This window comes from Oncorhynchus mykiss, chromosome 23 (assembly GCF_057628025.1).
Source record: "Oncorhynchus mykiss isolate SJ-2025 chromosome 23, ASM5762802v1, whole genome shotgun sequence".
In the NCBI taxonomy this organism is placed as follows: Eukaryota; Metazoa; Chordata; class Actinopteri; order Salmoniformes; family Salmonidae; genus Oncorhynchus; species Oncorhynchus mykiss.
Window position 1 is genome coordinate 21,324,861 of NC_143044.1, and position 20,920 is coordinate 21,345,780.

Here is a 20,920-nt window from a genome sequence, read left to right on the forward strand (position 1 = left end):
GTAAACTCTAATGAACCTGTCCTCTGCAGCAGATGTAACTCTGGGTATTCCTTTCCTGTGGTGGTTCTCATGAGAACCAGTTTCATCATAGCACTTGATGGTTTTTGCAACTGCACTTAAAGAAACATTCAAAGTTATTGAAATGTTCTGTATTGACTGACCTTCATGTTTTAAAGTAATGGACTGTTTCTCTTTGCTTATTTGAGCTGTTTTTGCCTTAATATGGATTTGGTCTTTTACCAAATAGGGCTGTCTTTTGTATACCACCCCTACCTTGTCACAACAGAACTGATTTGCTCAAACGCATTAAGAAGGAAAGAAATATTAACAAGGCACACCTATTACTTGGAATGCATTCCAGGTGACTACATCATGAAGCTTGGTTGAGAGAATGCCAAGAGTGTGCAAAGCTGTCATCGAGGCAAAGGGTGGCTACTTTGAAGAATCTCAAATATTAAATAAATTTTGATTTGTTTAATACTTTTTTGTTTACTACATTATTCCATATGTGTTATTTCATAGTTTTAAATGTCTTCACTGTTATTCTACAATGTAGAAAATAGTAAAAATAAGGAAACCCTTTCACTGGTACTGTATGTATGTGCTGTGTGTATCTTTTTTTATGGTGATCATAATTCCAGAAGATATCCAGAATATAAGAGTGACGCGGCAGACTACTTCTCTACAGGAGTGCGAGTGCATATACTGTAGTCTTGTGTATGTGTGTGGAGATGTTATTGCCGTAGATGGCCACAGACCCCTCCAGTCACCCAGGCCTGATGCTGGGTCAGATGTCTGAGGATTTGACCCAGATGTGATGATGCCGTGCAGAGGCATGTTCTTTTTTTAAATGTGTTTTTGACCTACTTACGCAGTTCCTATTGAATTCCACTTGCTTTCTTCCGATTTCTGGCCGTTGTTGACTCTGGCGCACCAACACTAGAGGGAAGGGGAGCTAGCCATTCTCCGCCAAAGGCATGCTTTAAAACACAAATAGAGATTTAGTTCTACTGAAGGTCCATTTGAGGGCACAGTAAAGTGACCATGTTGACCATACATACTGCAGAATGTCTTAATGATCATGTTTTTTTTAAAGCTTAAATATGAAACCTGGTGTTAAGAGAAATAGAATAGGAATAGATTGTGTAGAAATAGATTATGATATAGCCCCTAAAGACCCAATCTCAATCCTGTCAGGTTCTGTGGAACTACAGTTAGGTGCATTTTCTATTGTGAATGTTAGACTGTAAAATGCAGGTAGACCATGGTACCATGGTTGTCAGTGTGACTCAGCTGCTGCAGGCTCAGTGCTGTCACCCACAGTGGATGAGCAGCTTTCTGTTCGGCCTAGGCTGTCAACTACTCTCTTTGTTAGGGCCTTAATGAAACGTGGAATACAGTGAAAGGTGTGTTGCTGCTGAGGCTGAATGTCTGATGACAGTATCTATGGTGGGATGAGATGAAAGGACTCCAAACACAAGAAGTACACACTTGGAGTGTGTGCTCACCAAAAGCAGCTGAAGCAACAGCAGCGTAACGTGAGTTTTATTCCATGCTCGAAGCTAGCTGCTCAAGCCTCTGATTTCTACAAGCACATCACAGGAAGCATATAACCCTGATGATAATACCTACAAGCAGCCAAGCCAGTACAGATCACTAATCTAGCAGGCTGTCATAAGTTATGTTCAGTGGACCAAGGAGACTGGAAAGCATCTCCACTCATCTGAAGAATGTACAGGTCTCTTCAAAGCTGTGTGTGCCACATTCTTAATTCCTCACCGACCAGGAGCTTGCAGGACTGGCCTCCCTCAGCCTCATCAAGTCCCAACCTTTATTTTGGTTGCATTGCCTGTCTAATGTAGTGTCACAATCACGCAAACCCATTAACTGTTGAATATGCTGTTGTCAGATGAGCTCTATATGCTGCTAATGCTGGGTTGAGGGGGTTTGAAGTCCGTCTAGTCAGAGACTGAGCGAGGAGAGGAATCTGTTGGCCTGTTGCTCACTTAACATCTGGTTATCTGGATTTGCTCTGTTACAAAGAGCTGGTGGAACTAAAGCAAAGCAGCACGACAGTTAGAGATTTGCATGTCATAGGGGAGCTTATTGTGAGGTCATTTGTAGGTTGTGTTTCTGGTCCTACTTTGTATATTTTCAGTTGAGCTATGTTTGTTATCCTGAGGAAATGGTTGTTCTGTTGAAGTTGTAAAATAACACACAGGCGTTTTTGTTTTTTCCACTCAAGATCATTGACTTGCCTCTGAAGGAAAATGTATGCTTGGTTCTTTTCTTCCAAGTACAAATCAGGTTTTCATATGATCAAAAAGACAGAAGATGTACTCACACACTATCATTTCAATTGTTCATTACACATATAAAGTAATTATCCTCACCTGCAGAGCTCCTAATAATGTCAAATATAATCCACTATGGACTGAATCATTTGGTAATTAACCACACCCCCAACCCACACAGGCATAAGTCAACAAGCTGACTTGACCCGGTAAGGACAGAGGTCTGTGGATTCCTATCTGCTGGGTAAACATCTTGGTTTGTACTAACCAATGAGTTACATGGCCTAAGTAAAAATTCCAGTTTTTCAAGACTACTTTAGAGAAAACAGAAATAAATATAGCTGTGAACAGCAATAAACAGGATTCATAGGATGACACAAAGCAAGCACTTTAGTTCCTAGATGATATATTCCTTTATGTGCAATCAGTGAAGGCATTACCATGTGTATCTCTCATTGTTGAGGTGTACTTTATTGAAGTCAAAAGCATATTTAGAATAGTGTTGGAGCACAATCCATTGTACAGCAAACCTATTCACACACTATAGCAATTGATTTATTCAAGACATTCACAGCAATTTAGAATAAAATGTTGGTATTTGTTCATTTTCACACACTAGCAATAAACTAATATACAGTACATTCAGAAAGTATTCCATACCCCTTGACTTTTTGCCCATTTTGTTACATTACAGCCTCATTCTAAAACATATTAAATGTTTTCCTCATCAGTCTACACACCAATACCCCATAATGACAGTGAAAACAGAGTCACAGAAATGTGACTAACTGGAATAATGTGTCCCTGAACAAAGGGGGGTGTCAAAATCCAAAGTAACAGTCAGTATTTGGTGTGGCCACCAGCTGCATTAAGTACTGCAGTGCATCTCCTCCTCATGGACTGCACCAGGTTTGCCAGTTCTTGCTGTGAGATAGTATGGCTGGTGGCATTGTCATGCTGGAGGGTCATGTCAGGATGGGATGAGCCTGCAGGAAGGGTACCACATGAGAGGGGAGGATGTCTTCCCTGCAATGACGACAAGTTCAGTCCGATGATGCTGTGACACACCTCCCCAGACCATGACTGACTCTCCACCTCCAAATCGATCCTGCTCCAGAGTACATGCCAGAGTACGGTGTAACGCTCATTCCTTCGACGATAAACGCAAATCCAGCTATCACCCCGGGTGAGACAAAAGCGCGACTCGTCAGTGAAGAGCACTTTTTGCCAGTCCTGTCTGGTCCAGCGACGGTGGGTTTGTACCCGTAGACAACGTTGTTGCCGGCAATGTCTGGTGAGGACCTGCCTTACAACAGGCCTACAAGCCCCTCAGCCTATTGCGGACAGTCTGAGTACTGATGGAGGGAACTTGCGTTCCTGGTGTATCTGGGGCAGTTGTTGTAGCCACCTGTCCGCAGGTGTGATGTTCGGATGTACTGATCCTGTGCAGGTGTTGTTACACGTGGTCTGCCACTGCGAGGACCATCAGCTGTCCGTCCTGTCTCCCTGTAGTGCTGTCTTAGGCGTCTCACAGTATGGACATTGCAATTTATTTCTCTAGCCACATCTGCAGTCCTCATGCCCACCTTGCAGCATGCCGAAGGCACATTCACGTTGATGAGCAGGCACCCTGGGCATCTTTCTTTTGGTGTTTTTCCAGAGTCAGTAGAAAGGCCTCTTTAGTGTCCTAAGTTTTCATAACTGTGACCTTAATTACCTACCGTTTGGAAGCTGTTAGTGTCTTAACGACCGCTCCACAGGTGCATGTTCATTAATAGTTTATGGTTTATTGAACCATGGGAAACGGTGTTTAAACACCTTTACAATGAAGATCTGTGAAGTTATTTTGATTTTTACTAATTATCTTTGAAAGACAGGGTCCTGAAATAGGGACATTTCTTTTTTTTGCTGAGTTTAGTTACTCCACAATACTAAGCTAATTGACAGAGTGTAAAGGAAGCCTGTACAGAATAAAAATATTCCAAAACATGAATCCTGTATGGCACTCTAGTAAATTTGCAAAAAATGTTGCAAAGAATTTAAATGTTTATCCTGAATACAAAGCGTAATGTTTTGGGGCAAATCCAACACACATCATTGAGTACCACTCTTCATATTTTTGAGCATGGTGGTGGCTTCATCATGTTATGGGTATGCTTGTCATTGACAAGGACAAGGGAGTTTTTTAGTGGATAGAAAGAATCGGAATAAAGCTAAGCACAGGCAAATTCCTAGAGGAAAACCTGATTGTCTACTTTCCAACAGACACTGGGAGACAAATTCACATTTCAGCAGGACAAACTAGAACACAAGGCCAATTATACACTGGAGTGGCTTACCAAGACGACATTGAATGCTCCTGAGTGGCCTAGTTACAGTTTGACCTAAATTGGCTTGAAAATGGCTGTCTAGTAATTATCAACAACCAACTTGGAAAAGTGTGCAGAATTTGAAAAAGAATAGCAAATATTGTACAATCCCAGGTGTGCAAAGCTCTCATAGCTGTAATTGCTGCCAAAGGTGATTTTATATAAATGAGAGATTTCTGTGTTCGTCAGTACATTTTTAATTCAGGCTCTAACACAACAAAATGTGGAATAAGGGGTATGAATACTTTTCTGAAGGCACTACATGTAATGTAATAGAATGAACAGTACCTGTGAAATAAATACAAATCAAACAAACCACTTCCATCTTCAGCTCTTATTTATTTCTGTGTGTCAGTAGAGTCACTCCCCATTCTCCACCATCGAGCTCTGCTTTCCAGTCTTATAAAAGGCAGACTGTTGAATCTCCCTCCAGTACCATGGACACTTGGGCTAGGCAGTAGATATTTTCCTGCCACTCCAGGAAAGCCGGTATGTGTTGGAGGGCTGTTAGGGCCTTTCAGTGGCTGGTGGCAGAACTTGTACAGACGGCCGGCGGTATCCACTCGCTTCTGGATATCCCTGTGGTTCTTGGCCAGTAGCCCATCAATAGCCATTGGCCGTGGCCTTGGTCCAGGACGAACTGCTGTCTTGTTGCCGCCCAGGGAGAAGCTTTCAGGGGCAGGCGTGGCGTGGCTGGCAGAAGTCTGTGCTGCTGGGGCCGGATCGTTTTCAGCAGGGAGGAGAGAAGAGAGTCATGCATGTCCGTCCTCTCCTGAAATAGACAAAGAATTACCTTAAGTGATAATAATCGCACAGCTAAACTACATGAGTGGCGGAGAGGTAACTGTGTGATCATGTCGCTATGCTGGGTTTTTTTTTGCGTTCAGTCACTAGGCACATGGAGCTTTTTGACGTTGTCTTTTTGTAAACGTTTAACTTGCTTTATCGTGTCTGTTAGTAATGCACGGTTTGACTCAAGAGAAAACAATGCATTAAAAATGAAGTATGAGGACACGCTTCAAATCAGCGGATTTGAGTATTTCAGCCACACCTGTTGCTGACAGGTGTATAAAATTGAGCACACAGCCATGTAATCTCCCTAGACAAACATTGGCAGTAGAATGGCCTGTAGTGAAGAGCTCAGTGACTTTCAACGTGGCACCGTCATAGGATGCCACCTTTCCAACAAGTCAGTTTGTCACATTTCTGCATGCTCGAGCTGCCCCGGTCTACTGTGTTTGTTATTGTGAATTAGAAACATCTAGGAGCAACAATGGCTAAGCCGCAAAGTTGTAGGCCACACAAGCTCACAGGACGGGGCCGCCGAGAGCTGAAGAACGCTATAGTAATAGCCATGATTTTGGAATGAGATGTTCGACGAGCAGATACTTTTGGCCATGTAGTATAGAATTTTTGTACAATTCATATTACGGTACATGTATATATATTTTATATCTGGCGTTAGTGCGTAATCATAATCTTTAGGGCCTAAGTGTACGAGCACCAATGCATGCCAATTACCAAATGCTTTTGGGAACTTGGGCAGAAATAGTTTACATCGATCCACTGAGGCAAAAGCAGAGATAAAGGCACTTTACCGATGTCAACTAGATTCAAGCATTCATTCTATCGATGTATGACATTTTCTGGTGAGCAAGGGTTTATTTAGTCTTCTAGGGCAACAGGTAATGACAGAAGAAAAGCTGCATGTACTGTATCTGAATATATTTGCAAATCGAATGTGTGATTTTGTGACTGCGTCAACCTGACCTTGTAGTAGGACATTCAGTGATTAGCTTTGGCATCAAATACTATCAAAAGTACAGTAAAAGGATATTAAACATTCAGATCTGGATTGACAAGGAGGCTAAATCGTGTGAAGTTACAATCTCTAGGGCTTAGTCTACACAAGTTGAATAAAGGATGCAAGTGTGTAAGCACCTCTTAACCATTTGTGGTTCTTGCATGTTATTGTTCAACGCGAACAACAGTTGGGAATTGAAACAATTTATCTGTTTCTCAGTAATACTGTTAATAATGCGACCAGGTGTATCTCATCTGATTGAGGATTGCTGACGATATCCATGTCTATCTGCATCGTTCCTACATTGCGTAACATGCGTTTCCCAAAACACCACGTAGCGTGAATCGTCTCTGTGCGTCATTGGAGCATGTGTTGATACTGACAGGATGGAAAGAAAGGCAGAACTGCTCTCGGTTTCAGCTTTCTCCATTCAAACCGTACCCCAACATTATAATTATCTCGCAATACTGACGACGGATCAGCTCCTAGAGAGATATTGCCACCTACAGCTGCAAATTGTGAGGCGGCTTATTCTAATGCTTACCCAATAAAAGTAATTGCGCACATGTTAGGCTACACATCATGAAATATGAGACAAATTACAGACAGTAGCCTAGCTAGCCTACAAGGAGCAAAATATAACTCATTTGATTGCACATTAAATGTAAATTGATGGGGTTGAAATAGGCCTATAGCCTACTGTATTTATATTTTAATGTAGTCATCTGTTTTCATTTGAAGCATGTTTTATACGTCACTTGTTTGTACCAATGTACCAAGAACATTGGCAACTTTGTAGTCAACTTTGTTCTGGAGTTATCAGCTGCCACAGAGAGACTGATAAACCATGTGATTCTGTGTTTAGCAGAGCTCTTCTGTGTATAAAGTGACGCGGGAGGGCAAAAAAGCATCTAACGACGCACTTATATGGTCTACGAGTGGTCTGAGGCAGGCATTAGATTATGATCGTTTTCAAGTGCAACGTTAATAATGATGGTTTTGGGAAACAGCTTGGATTTATTGACGCGCCTACAAAGGATCTAACGATTAGCTTAGCCTTAAAGACATGCGGCAGTACATTGACGTCTAAGAAAGTATTTTATAAAACTCCTGCATTGGGCTGGATGTTTAGTTCACACATGCAGAATTACAGTCTAACTCAATTAGACACAAAATTCCTAGTTTGAAACTACTATTTTCTTGAAGCTGTGCCATGCCATTTCCCCGCACGTGGGTCAGCCCCATAGCAATTTGAGTTCTAGCCAATGAGCTTCAACCCCTTGCATTTGAGTGACAGCTAGCAAGAGGCCTAACCAGCATTTGTCAATGAGCGCGAGAGAGAGACACTTTTCGGGGACACTTTTTTTGGCTCATTAGTGCTACTTTCAGAACTACTAGCTAAAATGTACATGGCCCTCCATCTGCGTGAATGTGTGGGGTGTCTCTTTAATGTTAATTTAACCATTTTCAGACCAATGAATAACAGAAGAGTAGGGTGGTGACTTTCATTCAGTTATACTGTACCCCATATCAACCAACTAGCTAGTAGTGACAAGCCTACTTTGTCATTCAGTATTGCTGTAACGTAACTGTAGACTACTACTGTACCCCACCCACATCAGCCAAGTAGTTAGTGATAATAGCTAGTTATCTATAAAGAAACAATAAATGACATCGACAGATGTATAAAATAGAATACTGGATATGCAATATCTCGCCATCTCCCAACCCAGAAAGCAAAAAATAAATAAGTTTGTAAAATAACAAACATTCACTAAGTTGGTTTATATTTAGAAGTGTTTTACACCTTTGTCATTAGATAATTTATTTGAACTTATTTCCATATTTTACATGTGATAATACCACAGAGGGACAGACACCTGTAATAATCTGAAGTACTCAAAAGTGCCACTTAATGTCTTGTGATAGATCAAATCCTTGAAAGATACCAAAATGCTGGTAGTTTACTGGTAAATATTAAACATTACCAGTAATATACCCTCCGTTTGAAACCCTAACCATGAGTCTACAAAACTTTGGACTTATGGTTAATGAGAAGTTTTTCAATAATTTTCCAAAATGGAGGACAATGTATCCTGGCAGACCTTATGGATCCTTGAGGCCGATTTTGTTCAGCATGATGAAATACGCCTACATACCGAGTTTCAAGTCTCTAGGTCAAACAGACGGCGATATGAGGGTTTAAGTGAGACTGCTTATAACAGCGCCACCTATAGGCCAATCGGTGTTACTCATGGCCTCTAGTTTCTGTGCCAAATTAAAAAAATGTAAAGAAAAAATATTTATTCTAAGAATAACAACTGTGTGGGACAGTTATGGTGTTTGTGAGGAAGGATTTTTTTATGTGTTTTAAAAAAAAAAGTGTGATTGAAGACATTTCTCTCTCTCCCTTTCGCTCTCTGCCTCTTTCGCTCGCTCTCTCTCTTTCAGGGAGGAGAAGAGTGAGCAGCTGCTGGACTGTAGACAGGAGCTGGACAATATGGAGACTGAGAACAAGAGGATTCAGCAAGAGGTACTGGACAAAACAAACCTAGCTACTACAGCACAAAGAAATATAGAACAGATTTCCAACTCTGCATTAGAAAGATGAAACTAGCACAACATATAGCCCAACATAACACATTACCGTCCAAACCCAGAGCAGACTGAGACCTCACTAGGTGTGGCACAGAATAGGTCAACACAGCTGAGTAATCACCGGGAGTCAATTACAGTCAGAGCTCCCGGTCCACGTCACATTACACAATTTAGCACCAGCATGACTCCACTTAATGCACGAATACACAGTCTGCCTTGGACCAACATGTCTCTTCTGATCTCCAGCTACACACTTTCACACACAAACTACGCACTGACCATGCTGCTGAGCTGTGCTAGGCATCAATCCAGATTTACAGGCCTGTCACACAGAGCTTGCCCGCCGACAACTGGACAAAAGCTCCACCTATAAGACACGTCGCCTGTTGTGCCCTGACTGCTCTCAAGGTTATACAACACATCAAACCATCTCCACCACCTCCTATTTGACATTCTTAATCATGAGGTTAATGCCTTTAACCAATTAGTGGCTGAGCTATCTATAGTTTGGCGATCTCCTTAGAAGTAGGCAAAGATGTTCTTTTATTTATAGTCTTTGCTGTAAACATGATTCGCAGCGCTAGAAAGTAGGGACCACAGCAACAGCATGGCAGAGGTGCTTGTTGTGTGTGTGTGTGTGGGGTCATTTCAAATCCCCTTTCCAGAGAAGATTACTGGCTAATGACCCTATTGACTAAGAGGAGCTTTAGTCTGTGTGTGTGTGTGTGTGTGTGTGTGTGTGTGTGTGTGTGTGTGTGTGTGTGTGTGTGTGTGTGCGCGCGCGCACGTCTACCTACTCAATCTATGGTGTGTTTGTTTACCAATATTAATTATGCCTGTGCGCAATGCATGTACATTGAGTGTATAAAACATTAGGAACACCTGCTCTTTCCATGACATAGCTTTCACCTAGTCAGTCTATGATCCCTTATTGATGTCACCTGTTAAATCTACTTCAATCAGTGTAGATGAAGGGGAGACAGGTTGCGTAAGGATTTTTAAGCCTTGAGATATGGATTGTGTATGTGTGCCTTTGAGGGTGAACGGGCAAGACAAAAGATCCAAGTGCCTTTGAATGAGGTATGAGGTAGGTGCCGGGCGCATCGGTTTGAGTCAAGAACTGCAACGCTGCTTTGTTTTTCACGCTCAAAAGTGTCCCATGTGTATCAAGAATGGTTCACCACCCAAAGGACTTCCAGCCAACTTGACCCAACTGTGAGAAGCATTGAGTCAACATGGGCCAGCATCCCTGTGGAACGCTTTCAACACCTTGTAGAGTCTATTCCCCGGCGAATTGAGGCTGTTCTGAGGTCAAAAGGGGGTGCAACTCAATATTAGGAAGGTGTTTTGTACGCTCAAGGGAAATGAGTCTGTGAAAACAAATATATTGTATGTGTGTGACACTGACATGAAGTGTTTTGTTTGTCCCCTCCAGAGCTTGCAGTTGTTGTCAGACGCGCGTGCTGCCAGGGCCTATCGTGACGAGCTGGACGTTCTGAGAGAGAAGGCCATCAGAGTGGACAAGCTGGAAAGTGAAGTGGGACGCTACAAGGAGAGGCTCCATGACATTGAGTTCTACAAAGCTAGAGTGGAGGTATGCCCTAACAAGTAAATAGCAGTTCAGCACCCAACAAGCTTGACGTGTCAATGAAGCTTCCATTGGGTGTAACATAAATCGACTTGTTTCCCCAATGTTTGTTTAATGTTGTGAGTCCTGTGTATTAGAAGTGATAGGGCTGCTGATGTTGATCTCTGCTGGGCCCTACAGGAGCTGAAGGAGGACAACCAGGTTCTGCTGGAGACCAAGGCCATGCTTGAGGACCAGCTAGAAGGAACCAGGGCTCGCTCTGACAAACTCCACGAACTGGAGAAAGAGAGCCTGCAGCTCAAATCCAAGATCCACGACATGGAAATGGTGAGGGAAAGATTGAGAATGAGAGACAGTGTTTTGTGTGGGATTAAAGTTAACAGACATGCTGGTATGTTTGTATATTTTCTCTTTATGGAACCATTTTGTAGGTTCTCTCTGAATAAAATCCCATATACTGTACTGAATAGGTTCTCACTGTAAAAGCCAATTTATGCTTGATCCTGAAATGTGATCCAGAGGCTCTGTATGGAGGGTGTGATGCAATTGCGGGGGCTTGCGGAGGCCAAAAGCAAGCTACGTACCCTACATTGTCGTGCGCCTCCCAAATTTTGTAACAATACGGAGGGCTGCGTATAGCTCTGCATTGACATGATTGGTTGACGATAGATGGGGGCGGTAGGTCCTGTATAAACACAAACTCACTTCCTTGACAACTTCCTTTACAACAGCTCTACGAAGCACAAGAAGTATGAATGCCTTGACTTCTACAGAGGCTGCATCGCAGTAAATGCTGTACTGTCAATGCAAACGCTGGAATTACCTTAAATCGGCTTTAAGGTTTAGCTAACTGTATAGCCATCCTGACAGTACGTTGTGTGTTTCTGTGTGCATCAGGAGCGGGACATGGACAGGAAGCGTATTGAGGAGCTGCTAGAGGAGAACCTGGTGCTAGAAATGGCCCAGAAACAGAGCATGGACGAGTCTCTCCACCTGGGCTGGGAGCTGGAGCAGCTCTCCAAGACCCCTGATCTGACAGAAGGTGAGCATCAGTAGGCCTACTGGGGCTCTGGCTTCAACCCCGGCCTTGGCCGACCATATATATATATATATATATATATATATATATACACACACACACACACACACACACACACACACACACACCAGATTGGACAGGGTTTATTTACACATGATTAGCTCCTGTAATTAATATTTAATGAATCCGAGACCCAGATTAGCAACGGGCCTGGATTTGGAATGTTTAACTGGTCTTGGATCAGGATAAACCCTGTGTGTTTCCTCAGTAACTACAGTACTGATGTAGATCTACATTTAGGGATGTCCCATACTTCCTCTTCCCCTTGGGAAGTTCCCCAACACTATATCAGTACCTTTCTAAAATATCAAATCAGATTTTATTGGTCACATACACATGTTTAGCAGATATTATTGCAGATGCTTCTAGTTCTGACATTGCAGCAATATCTAACAAGTAATATCTAACAATTTCACAACATATACCCAATACAAACAAATCAAAAATCTAAGTAAAGGAATGGAATTCAGAATATATAAATATATGGACGGGACGAGCAATGTGGTAGCGGCATAGACCCAATAGAGACAGTAGAATAGTATAGAATACAGTATATACATATGAGATCAGTAATGCAAGAGATGTAAACATTATTAAAGTGACTAGGCTTCCATTTATTAAAGTGGCCAATGATTTCAAGTCTGTGTATATAGGCAGCAGCCTCTCTGTGCTAGTGATGGCTGTTTTCAGTCTCTCGGTGCAGTATGTTGTGTGTTTGACATAGTTGGTTTCATTTTGTAGTGCCTCAGAAGTCTCTGGGCCACGAGGTGAATGAACTGACGTCCAGCCGCCTGCTGAAGCTGGAGAAGGAGAACCAGGCCCTGCTGAGAACCGTGGAGGAGCTGAGGGGCTCTGCCAGCGAGGACGCCCCTGCACACCGCCTCAAGGCCGACAAGGAGGACCAGAGGCTCACCCAGAGGGTCAGAGCAGCTTTTACACTTGTCCCATACGTCTTCACACTTGCTGCCTAAACATGGACCCTCATCTGCCCATCAATCATCTGCCCACTCCACATTGGCTCCTTATTGCATCAACAACATAATAATGGCTGCCTGCTCTGTAACCCTACAGTACACTAGCATCTTTCTCCAGCCCCCTATATTTCACCCCAGGACTTGGCTTTCAGGACTCATAGATCCATGACAACAGAGGGAGTTGAAAGGACTGAGTAAATCCTGAAGTCCATTTCCTATTATTTCTCAGACTTGACACTTGAAGGTTTCTCTAAGCTAACTCTCTCGGGCTATTTTCAGACACGCCTTCTCTGTGCACTCCACATAAAATGCATGAAATGTGCATTTCTCAAGCGAAACAGAGTTTGGCAACAGCACTCGGTCTGTAAAAAAGCCCATTTAGAAGTGAATCCAAGCAGGAGCAATAAGAAGGCAATTTGGAGTTAAGCTGCTTTGACGTAATGAAGTGCTTGTGAGTATATATATCTATGATATGATTAGTAATAATCCGCCTGCTTTTTGAAGAACGGTGTGTGTGTGTGTGTGTGTGTATACAGTGCACTTGTAGTTGCTGTTGGTGCCACAGTGTTTGTGCGTCATGCGGTGAGCAGAAAGGACAGAAGGAGAGAACAGACCGAGGATGAAGCGGCTGCAGTGAAAAGCTTTTATTTGTAGATAATTCAGCCCTTCCCTTTGTAGAGGGTGTGAGTGACATGAGTGGTAATTACCCAGTGCAGTCTGACAGCATCCTCCGGAGGGGAGAGGAGACAACAGAGATTGGAGCCGGTGTTCATGGGAAGGGCTCTATATGGAGTCGCTTTTGCTTCTCTTTAATATAGGACGTGCATCACAACACAGAGCCACTGTAATTAGAGAAATATAAATGTCTGTGTATCATAGTCAATTCAGTTTTATTTTGGCCAATCAGGAAATTAAATTGAATAGTGGGTTCTTCAATTTCATTGACCGGATTACAATGTAATTGAGTCCAATTGTGATGGGTAATGATGTGGTACTGCATAGTGTCATTGTCTGTGATCTAAGTGACTGGGTGCCATGGTAACAGTGCGTCCTCTGTGTGTGCCTGCAGCTGGGGCAGCTGGAGAGTGAGCTGAACACAGGCAGGGAAAGTCTGTGCAGTGCAGAGAGCCTCAGCACTGACCTGATGAAGGAGAAGGCTCTGTTGGAGAAAACCCTGGAGACACTGAGAGAGAACGCAGATAGACAGGTACACACACACACACACACACACACAGGCATGCATACATGTCCATGTTCAAGACACAAACAGCCTTTCATTTTAGGCTGGTCAAAGGACTGATTTGACCTTGTTCTGGTCTTGTTCCAAGAAACTCAAAACGACATTGCTACTTAATCATTATGGATCTGGATTGAGTTTTCTTAAAAGAGCGTAGTCTTTGTGCTTGCATTCTCCCAGTGAGTTTGAAGAGCTCTGTGTGACTTGGGGGGGGTGTAATGAAAGTAATGAAAGCCGACAGAATCTAATGAGGCCCCAGACACAGGGAGTTAAGATTGATGAGGTTTAAAGTAGAATAACAGATCTCTGGTGAACCTACACTACAGGGTTCAGAGCTAGGGCCAGGAACTTCTCATGACCACTCGACCTGATTTAGGACAAATTCAGGACCCTAGGGTATTATAAGAGCAAAGAGTTTTTCATGGTCAGATAATCTCTAGGGCTCTGTTCATATTAACACCATACTGAAGCATGACTCGAGTTGAAGCTGTCCCATAGCGCCACTCAGACGTCCTCCATGTTCCAGGTGAAAGGCCTGGAGCAGGAGAACGAGCATCTGACCCAGACTGTCTCGTCGCTGAGGCAGCGCTCCCAGGTGGGTGCTGAGGCGCGGGTCAAAGACGTGGAGAAGGAGAACCGCGTGCTGCACGAGTCCATCCGGGAGACCAGCTCCAAGCTCAACAAGCTGGAGTTTGAGCGCAAACAGCTGCGTAAGGACCTTGAGATGTACAAGGAGAAAGGCGAGAGGGCTGAGGAGCTGGAGGTGGAGGCGCAGCGGCTGGAGAGGGAGAACGAGGCCCTGCAGAAACGAGTAGCCAGTCTGGGCATCACCTGTGACAAGGTCGGCCCCTGCGTGCATTGGTGGCTGTAAACTTCACTTAGTTGTCGGTGTACCTGGTGCCAAATGAGTCACTTATTACTTTGTTGTGCAGCTCCTATTGTATAAAGCAGATGGGAGTTTGAATGAGGAAAAGTACTTTGTTGATAAATGTTCCCATATTCTCCCAAATCCTCAGGTGGTGTCTCTGGAGAAGGAGAACTCCGAGCTGGAGGTAGAAGGCCGACGTTTAAAGAAGGTGGTGGATGGCCTGCGGAGCACATCCTTCCAGTTAGAGGCCCTGGAGAAGGAGAACTCCCAGCTGGACGAGGAGAACCTGGAGCTTCGCAGGACTGCTGAGGTGCTCCGCTCGGCAGGGAACAAGGCGGCTCAGCTGGAGCTGGAGAACCTTGAGCTGGAGAGTGAGAGGAGCCAGCTGAAAAGGAGCCTGGAGCTGCTCAAGGCCTCCTCCAAGAAAACTGAGAGGCTCGAGGTGAGCAACCAGGGCCTGGATATGGAAAACCAGCGGCTGCAGAAGGCCCTGGACAGCAGCAGCCGCAAGATGCAGCAGTTGGAGGGGGAGCTGCAGGATGTAGAGCAGGAGAACCAGAGCCTGCAGAGGAGCCTGGAGGAACTGAAGATCTCCAGCAAACGTCTGGAGCAGCTGGAGCAGGAGAATAAGACTCTGGAGCAGGAGAGCTCTCAGCTGGAGAAGGACAAGAAGCACCTGGAGAAGGACAACAAGAGGCTGAGACAGCAGGCGGAGATCAGGGACTCCAAGATGGACGAGGACAACCTGAGGATCAGCCACCTGGAGAAGGACAACCGTTCGCTGGGCAAGGAGATGACCTCCTTCAAGGACTCCTGCAACCGCCTCAAAGATCTGGAGAAGGAGAACAAGGAGCTGGTCAAACAGGCCACCATCGATAAGAAGACACTAGTCACTCTACGAGAGGTAATGATGTAGCGACTACCTTAGAGATGCATGTTGTAATGCTAGTGTATATATATTGTAATGGTAATGCATGGGGTGAATGCTCACAAGTCTTCAAATGTACATTTTAGAATATTCAGCTATAATCATTGCACCTGCATTATGCAAGAAGTAATTAAACCAGACCACTATGCCAACACTTTTTTCAACTTGGAACTCAACTATGTTCCATTAAGTACATTAAGATTGTATTATTCATTAATAAAGGATTACATTCTAGAGATTGAATGTAGAGTGACTCTGGATTGGCGTTTTATGTTTCAGGAACTGGTGAGTGAGAAACTGCGGACTCAGCAGATGAACAATGACCTGGAGAAACTGACCCACGAGCTGGAGAAGATAGGCCTCAACAAGGAGAGGCTGCTGCAGGACAAGCAGAGCTTTGACAACGACAGGTAATACACACACACAAACCATTATGCTGCTGCTCAAAGGTACCCATCCCCCCCATAAATAATTGTGACCACATCACATAGTAGACACTCTGCCAACAATACGGTGTCAAGACATTGAATTCTATCCGCGAAATATCTTTGGTCTTTTAATGATTGTCAATGTCCCTTATGTGCAGGTACAAGCTGCTGGAGTTCAAGCTAGAGTCCACTCTCAAATCTACTCTGGAGATCAAGGAGGAGAAGATAGCAGCCTTGGAGGCCAGACTGCAGGAGTCCTCCAACCTCAACCAACAACTGCGCCAGGAGCTCAAAACTGTGAGTCCTAAACAATATAGAACAGCAGCCCAATGAACATCTGCACAAAAAAGAATTATCCCAGAGAGGTCCTGTGGTTATGCTTCTTTAACACGTGACACAGAGAAACACAATTCATTATTTATTCATTCCTTTTCCATTGTGTTATCTATTTATGAGCCACCAGGAGCCTAGAAAACCCAGAGAATAATTTCTGCAGCACATGTTTAACTCTGTGACAAAAACTAGAACCACTGGGGTGCCAGAACAGAGATGGAACTCATTAGCATGGGCATATTTTGGGGGATGGAGGTTTAACCCTTTCACCTTTGACCTCTCCAGGTAAAGAAGAACTATGAGGCCCTGCGACAGAGGGAGGAGGAGGAGAGGATGGTGCAGAACTCACCCCCCAGAAGAGGGGACAGGGAGGACTCTCAGGCGGTCAACAAGTGGGAGAAGGAGAGCCACGAGACCACCCGGGAACTGCTCAAGGTCAAAGACCGCCTCATCGAGGTGGAGAGAAACGTAAGTAAACTCAATCTAATCAAGGTGGTCAAAATAGCCATCTTCGATACGATATGTGAAGGGCCTCTGTATATAATTAATGCATGCGTTAATCTTGTGTGTGTGTGTCTCATTTTCAGAATGCCACCCTACAAGCAGAGAAGCAGGCCCTGCATACCAACCTGAAGCAGCTGGAGACCCAGAGCAGTAACCTGCAGGCTCAGATTCTGGCTCTACAGAGACAGACTGCATCTCTACAGGAGAACAATACCACCCTACAGACCCAGAATGCCAAACTACAAGTAAGGGAAAGGAGGAAACCTAGTCAGTTGTACAACTGAATGCATTCAACTGAAATGTGTCTTCCGCATTTAACCCAACCCCTAAATCAGAGAGGTGCGGGGGGCTGCCATAATCGACATCCACGTCTTCGGCGCACGGGGAACAGTGGGTTAACTGCTGTCTCGGGCAGAACGACAGATTTTTACCTTGTCAGCTTGGGGCTTAGATCCAGCAACCTTTTCGGTTACTGTCCCAACTCTAACCACTAAGCCCTGGTTCCCTCTGTTGCTCCTTCACTGCTGTGCTCTGCACCCTATACGCTGGCCTTGTCTACACTGCATTGATAGCTTATATTGTAGTTTAAACCCTACCCAAGCTCTCCACTGCCATGTGGCTAGAGAGAATTCCCCTCTCATAAGCCACATCTATTTTGATATATTTTATGGCAGCGGTTCAACAAAATCTTTGGTCGTAAAATCTACATCTGAACAGGAATCGGATGCATTCTGCTGCATGTCAAATCTAACTTTGAACACGTCTGTGCTTGGGAATTTGTACTTTCAAAAAACATTTGACCACTGATGTATATCCAAATTGGACAAGAACATGCAACGTCTCAACCGTTAGTGTTTACTGGATGGACAGGCTGTCTGTGGACACATTGCCGCCTATTGCTCAGAACTGACACCTACACAAATTGTTTTGTGAGGTTATCGCCCTGCTTTTTTCCACACATAACTGGAGAATCTAATCCAATGCAATGCCTAGAAGGACATGACACAAGCCTTGAAAAAACAGACATAGTTAAGGGCATTTCTGAGCAACTGAGTTCAGATGGCACAGATGTCCAATCAGATGTCTTGTTTCCCCTTTAGGTGGAGAACTCCACCCTGAACTCCCAGAGTGGCACTCTCATGGCCCAGAATGCCCAGCTTGCGACACAGCAGTCCAGCACGGAGAACGAGAAGGAGGGGGCGATGAGGGAGAGGGAGGACGTGAGGTCCACCTATGAGATGCTACTGAGGGACCATGAGAAGTTGGCTGCCCTGCATGAGAGGCAGGCCTCAGAGTATGAGGGCCTCATTAGCAAACATGGAGGCCTGAAAAGTGCCCACAAGAGCCTGGAATCACAGCACAGAGACCTGGAGGACAGGTGGGGTTTCAACTGGTGCTGTTATGTGCCTACAGCATACTCTAGCACAGCTGGCATTGATCACACACTTAACCACACATTGCCAAATACACATGCATGACAGTCTTAGTATGCACTGAGTTCCACACTACCATTACACAGTGCTTAAGTCAGAGACACATACAGTTGAAGTCAGAAGTTTACATACACCTTAGCCAAATACATTTAAACTCAGTTTTTCACAATTCCTGACATTTAATCCTAATAACAATTCCCTGTTTTAGGTCAGGTAAGACCACTTACTTTATTTTAAGAATGTGAAATGTCAGAAATAATAGTACAGTGATTTATTTCAGCTTTTATTTCTTTCATCACATTCCCAGTGGGTCAGAAGTTTACATGCACTCAATTAGTATTTGGTAGCATTGCCTTTAAATTGTTTAACTTGGGTCAAATGTTTCGGGTAGCCTTCCACAAGCGTCCCACAATAAGTTGGGTGAATTTTGGCCCATTCCTCCTGACAGAGCTGGTGTAACTGAGTCAGGTTTGTAGGCCTCCTTGCTCATACACGCTTTTTCAGTTCTGCCCACACATTTTCTATAGGATTGAGGTCAGGGCTTTGTGATGGCCACTCCAATACCTTGACTTTGTTGTCCTTAAGCCATTTTGCCACAACTTTGGAAGTATGCTTGGGGTCATTGTCCATTTGGTAGACCATTTTTGACCAAGCTTTAACTTCCTTACTGATGACTTTAGATGTTGCTTCAATATATCCACATAATTTTCCTCCCGCATGATGCCATCTATTTTGTGAAGTTCACCAGACCCTCCTGCAGCAAAGCACCCCCACAACATGATGGTGCCACCCCCGTGCTTCACGGTTGGGATGGTGTTCTTCGGCTTGCAAGCCTCCCCTTTCTCCATTATGTTTGGAGGTCATTATGGCCAAACGGTTCTATTTTTGTTTCATCAGACCAGAGGACATTCTCCAAAAAGTACGATCTTTGTCCCCATGTGCAGTTGCAAACCGTAGTCTGGCTTTTTTATGGCGGTTTTGGAGCAGTGGCTTCTTCCTTGCTGAGCGGCCTTTCAGGTTATGTCGATATAGGACTCATTTTACTGTGAATATAGATACTTTTGTACCGGTTTCCTCCAGCATCTTCATAAGATCCTTTACCGTTGTTCTGGGATTGATTTGCACTTTTCACACCAAAGTACGTTCATCTCTAGGAGACAAAATGCGTCTCCTTCCTGAGCGGTATGACGGCTGCGTGGTCCCATGGTGTTTATACTTGCGTACTATTGTTTGTACAGATGAACCTTCAAGCGTTTGGAAATTGCTCCCAAGGATGAACCGGACTTGTGGTCTACAATTCTGAGGTCTTGGCTGATTTCTTTTGATTTTCCCATGTCAAGCAAAGAATCACTGAGTTTGAAGGTAGGCCTTGAAATACATCCACAGGTACACCTCCAATTGACTCAAATTATGTCAATTAGCTTATCAGAAGCTTCTAAAGCCATTACATAATTTTCTGGAATTTTCCAAGCTGTTTAAAGGCACAGTTAACTTAGTCTATGTAAACGTCTGACCCACTGGAATTGTGATACAGTCAATTATAAGTGAAATAATCTGTCTGTAAACAATTGCTTGAAAAATGACTTGTGTCGTGCACAAAGTAGATGTCCTAACTAACTTGCCAAAACTTTAGTTTGTTTAACAAGAAATTTGTGGAGTTGTTGAAAAACTAGTTTTAATGACTCAAACCTAAGTGTATGTAAAAATTTGACTTCAACTGTATATATACACACAGCTGCCATCCACTAACCGGTGGTAATGTGTTGCAGGTATAATCAGCTGCTGAGGCAGAAGGATCAGCTGGAGGAGCTGGAGAAACAGCTGAAGGCAGAGCAGGAGAAGATGCTGTCTGAGAACAAGAGCCACGAGGCCACGGCTATAGACTACCACAAACTGAAAGAGGAGAATGAAAGGTGAGTGTTTCAGGGTTAAGCTGAGGTCTGTGTGTGTTTGTATGAGGGGGGGGGGGGGGGGGAATTTACCCTGAGGGTTACTTTGAGGTGCAAGGGAACATCCTTAAGCTGTCAATCCAGGTACAGAGAAATCTGTGCATCAAGGTTTTTAGAGAGAGGGGGAAATAAAGTAAGCATGTTTTGAGTGGCAATATGCAGACATTTTTAAGTGGTTGCAATTAGAGAACTAACCAGGGGGCTATGAGTAAAGAATGTGCTGTTTAAAACACATGACGTCTGTGTGTAGGCTGAACATGGCACACCGCCAGCTGGTGAAGGATAATGAGGGCCTGCAGGTTGACCATAAGAACCTGAAGAGCCAGATGAACGGTGCCAAGCTGGAACAGACCCGCCTGGAGGCAGAGTTCTCCAAACTCAAAGAGCAGTACCAGCAGCTGGACATCACCTCCACCAAGCTCACCAACCAGTGTGAGGTACGGTTACACACCCCTCAGTCCCCCTTCACTCCCTCCCACTCACTAACCAGTGTGAGGTACTACAATATCTGTAC

General features: G+C 44.1%; 1 protein-coding gene across 15 annotated transcripts in view; it reads left to right on the forward strand.

The window, feature by feature from the left end:
* LOC110502565 (girdin) overlaps positions 1-20,920 on the forward strand; it is a 93,417-nt gene that overhangs the window by 56,461 nt on the left and 16,036 nt on the right. For 14 of the 15 annotated variants that reach the window (XM_036960150.2, XM_021580698.3, XM_090217055.1 and 11 more), the window contains exons 9-23: positions 8,919-9,000; positions 10,501-10,659; positions 10,834-10,980; positions 11,551-11,695; positions 12,494-12,672; positions 13,796-13,933; positions 14,490-14,804; positions 14,980-15,735; positions 16,039-16,169; positions 16,346-16,484; positions 16,806-16,988; positions 17,108-17,269; positions 18,125-18,402; positions 20,227-20,370; positions 20,657-20,843. In XM_036960150.2, the coding sequence (XP_036816045.2) occupies positions 8,919-9,000; positions 10,501-10,659; positions 10,834-10,980; positions 11,551-11,695; positions 12,494-12,672; positions 13,796-13,933; positions 14,490-14,804; positions 14,980-15,735; positions 16,039-16,169; positions 16,346-16,484; positions 16,806-16,988; positions 17,108-17,269; positions 18,125-18,402; positions 20,227-20,370; positions 20,657-20,843 (3,145 nt within the window). Of the gene's footprint in view, positions 1-8,918; positions 9,001-10,500; positions 10,660-10,833; positions 10,981-11,550; positions 11,696-12,493; positions 12,673-13,795; positions 13,934-14,489; positions 14,805-14,979; positions 15,736-16,038; positions 16,170-16,345; positions 16,485-16,805; positions 16,989-17,107; positions 17,270-18,124; positions 18,403-19,695; positions 19,820-20,226; positions 20,371-20,656; positions 20,844-20,920 lie in introns of all 15 variants that reach the window. The other variant, XR_016490998.1, reaches the window with a different exon arrangement.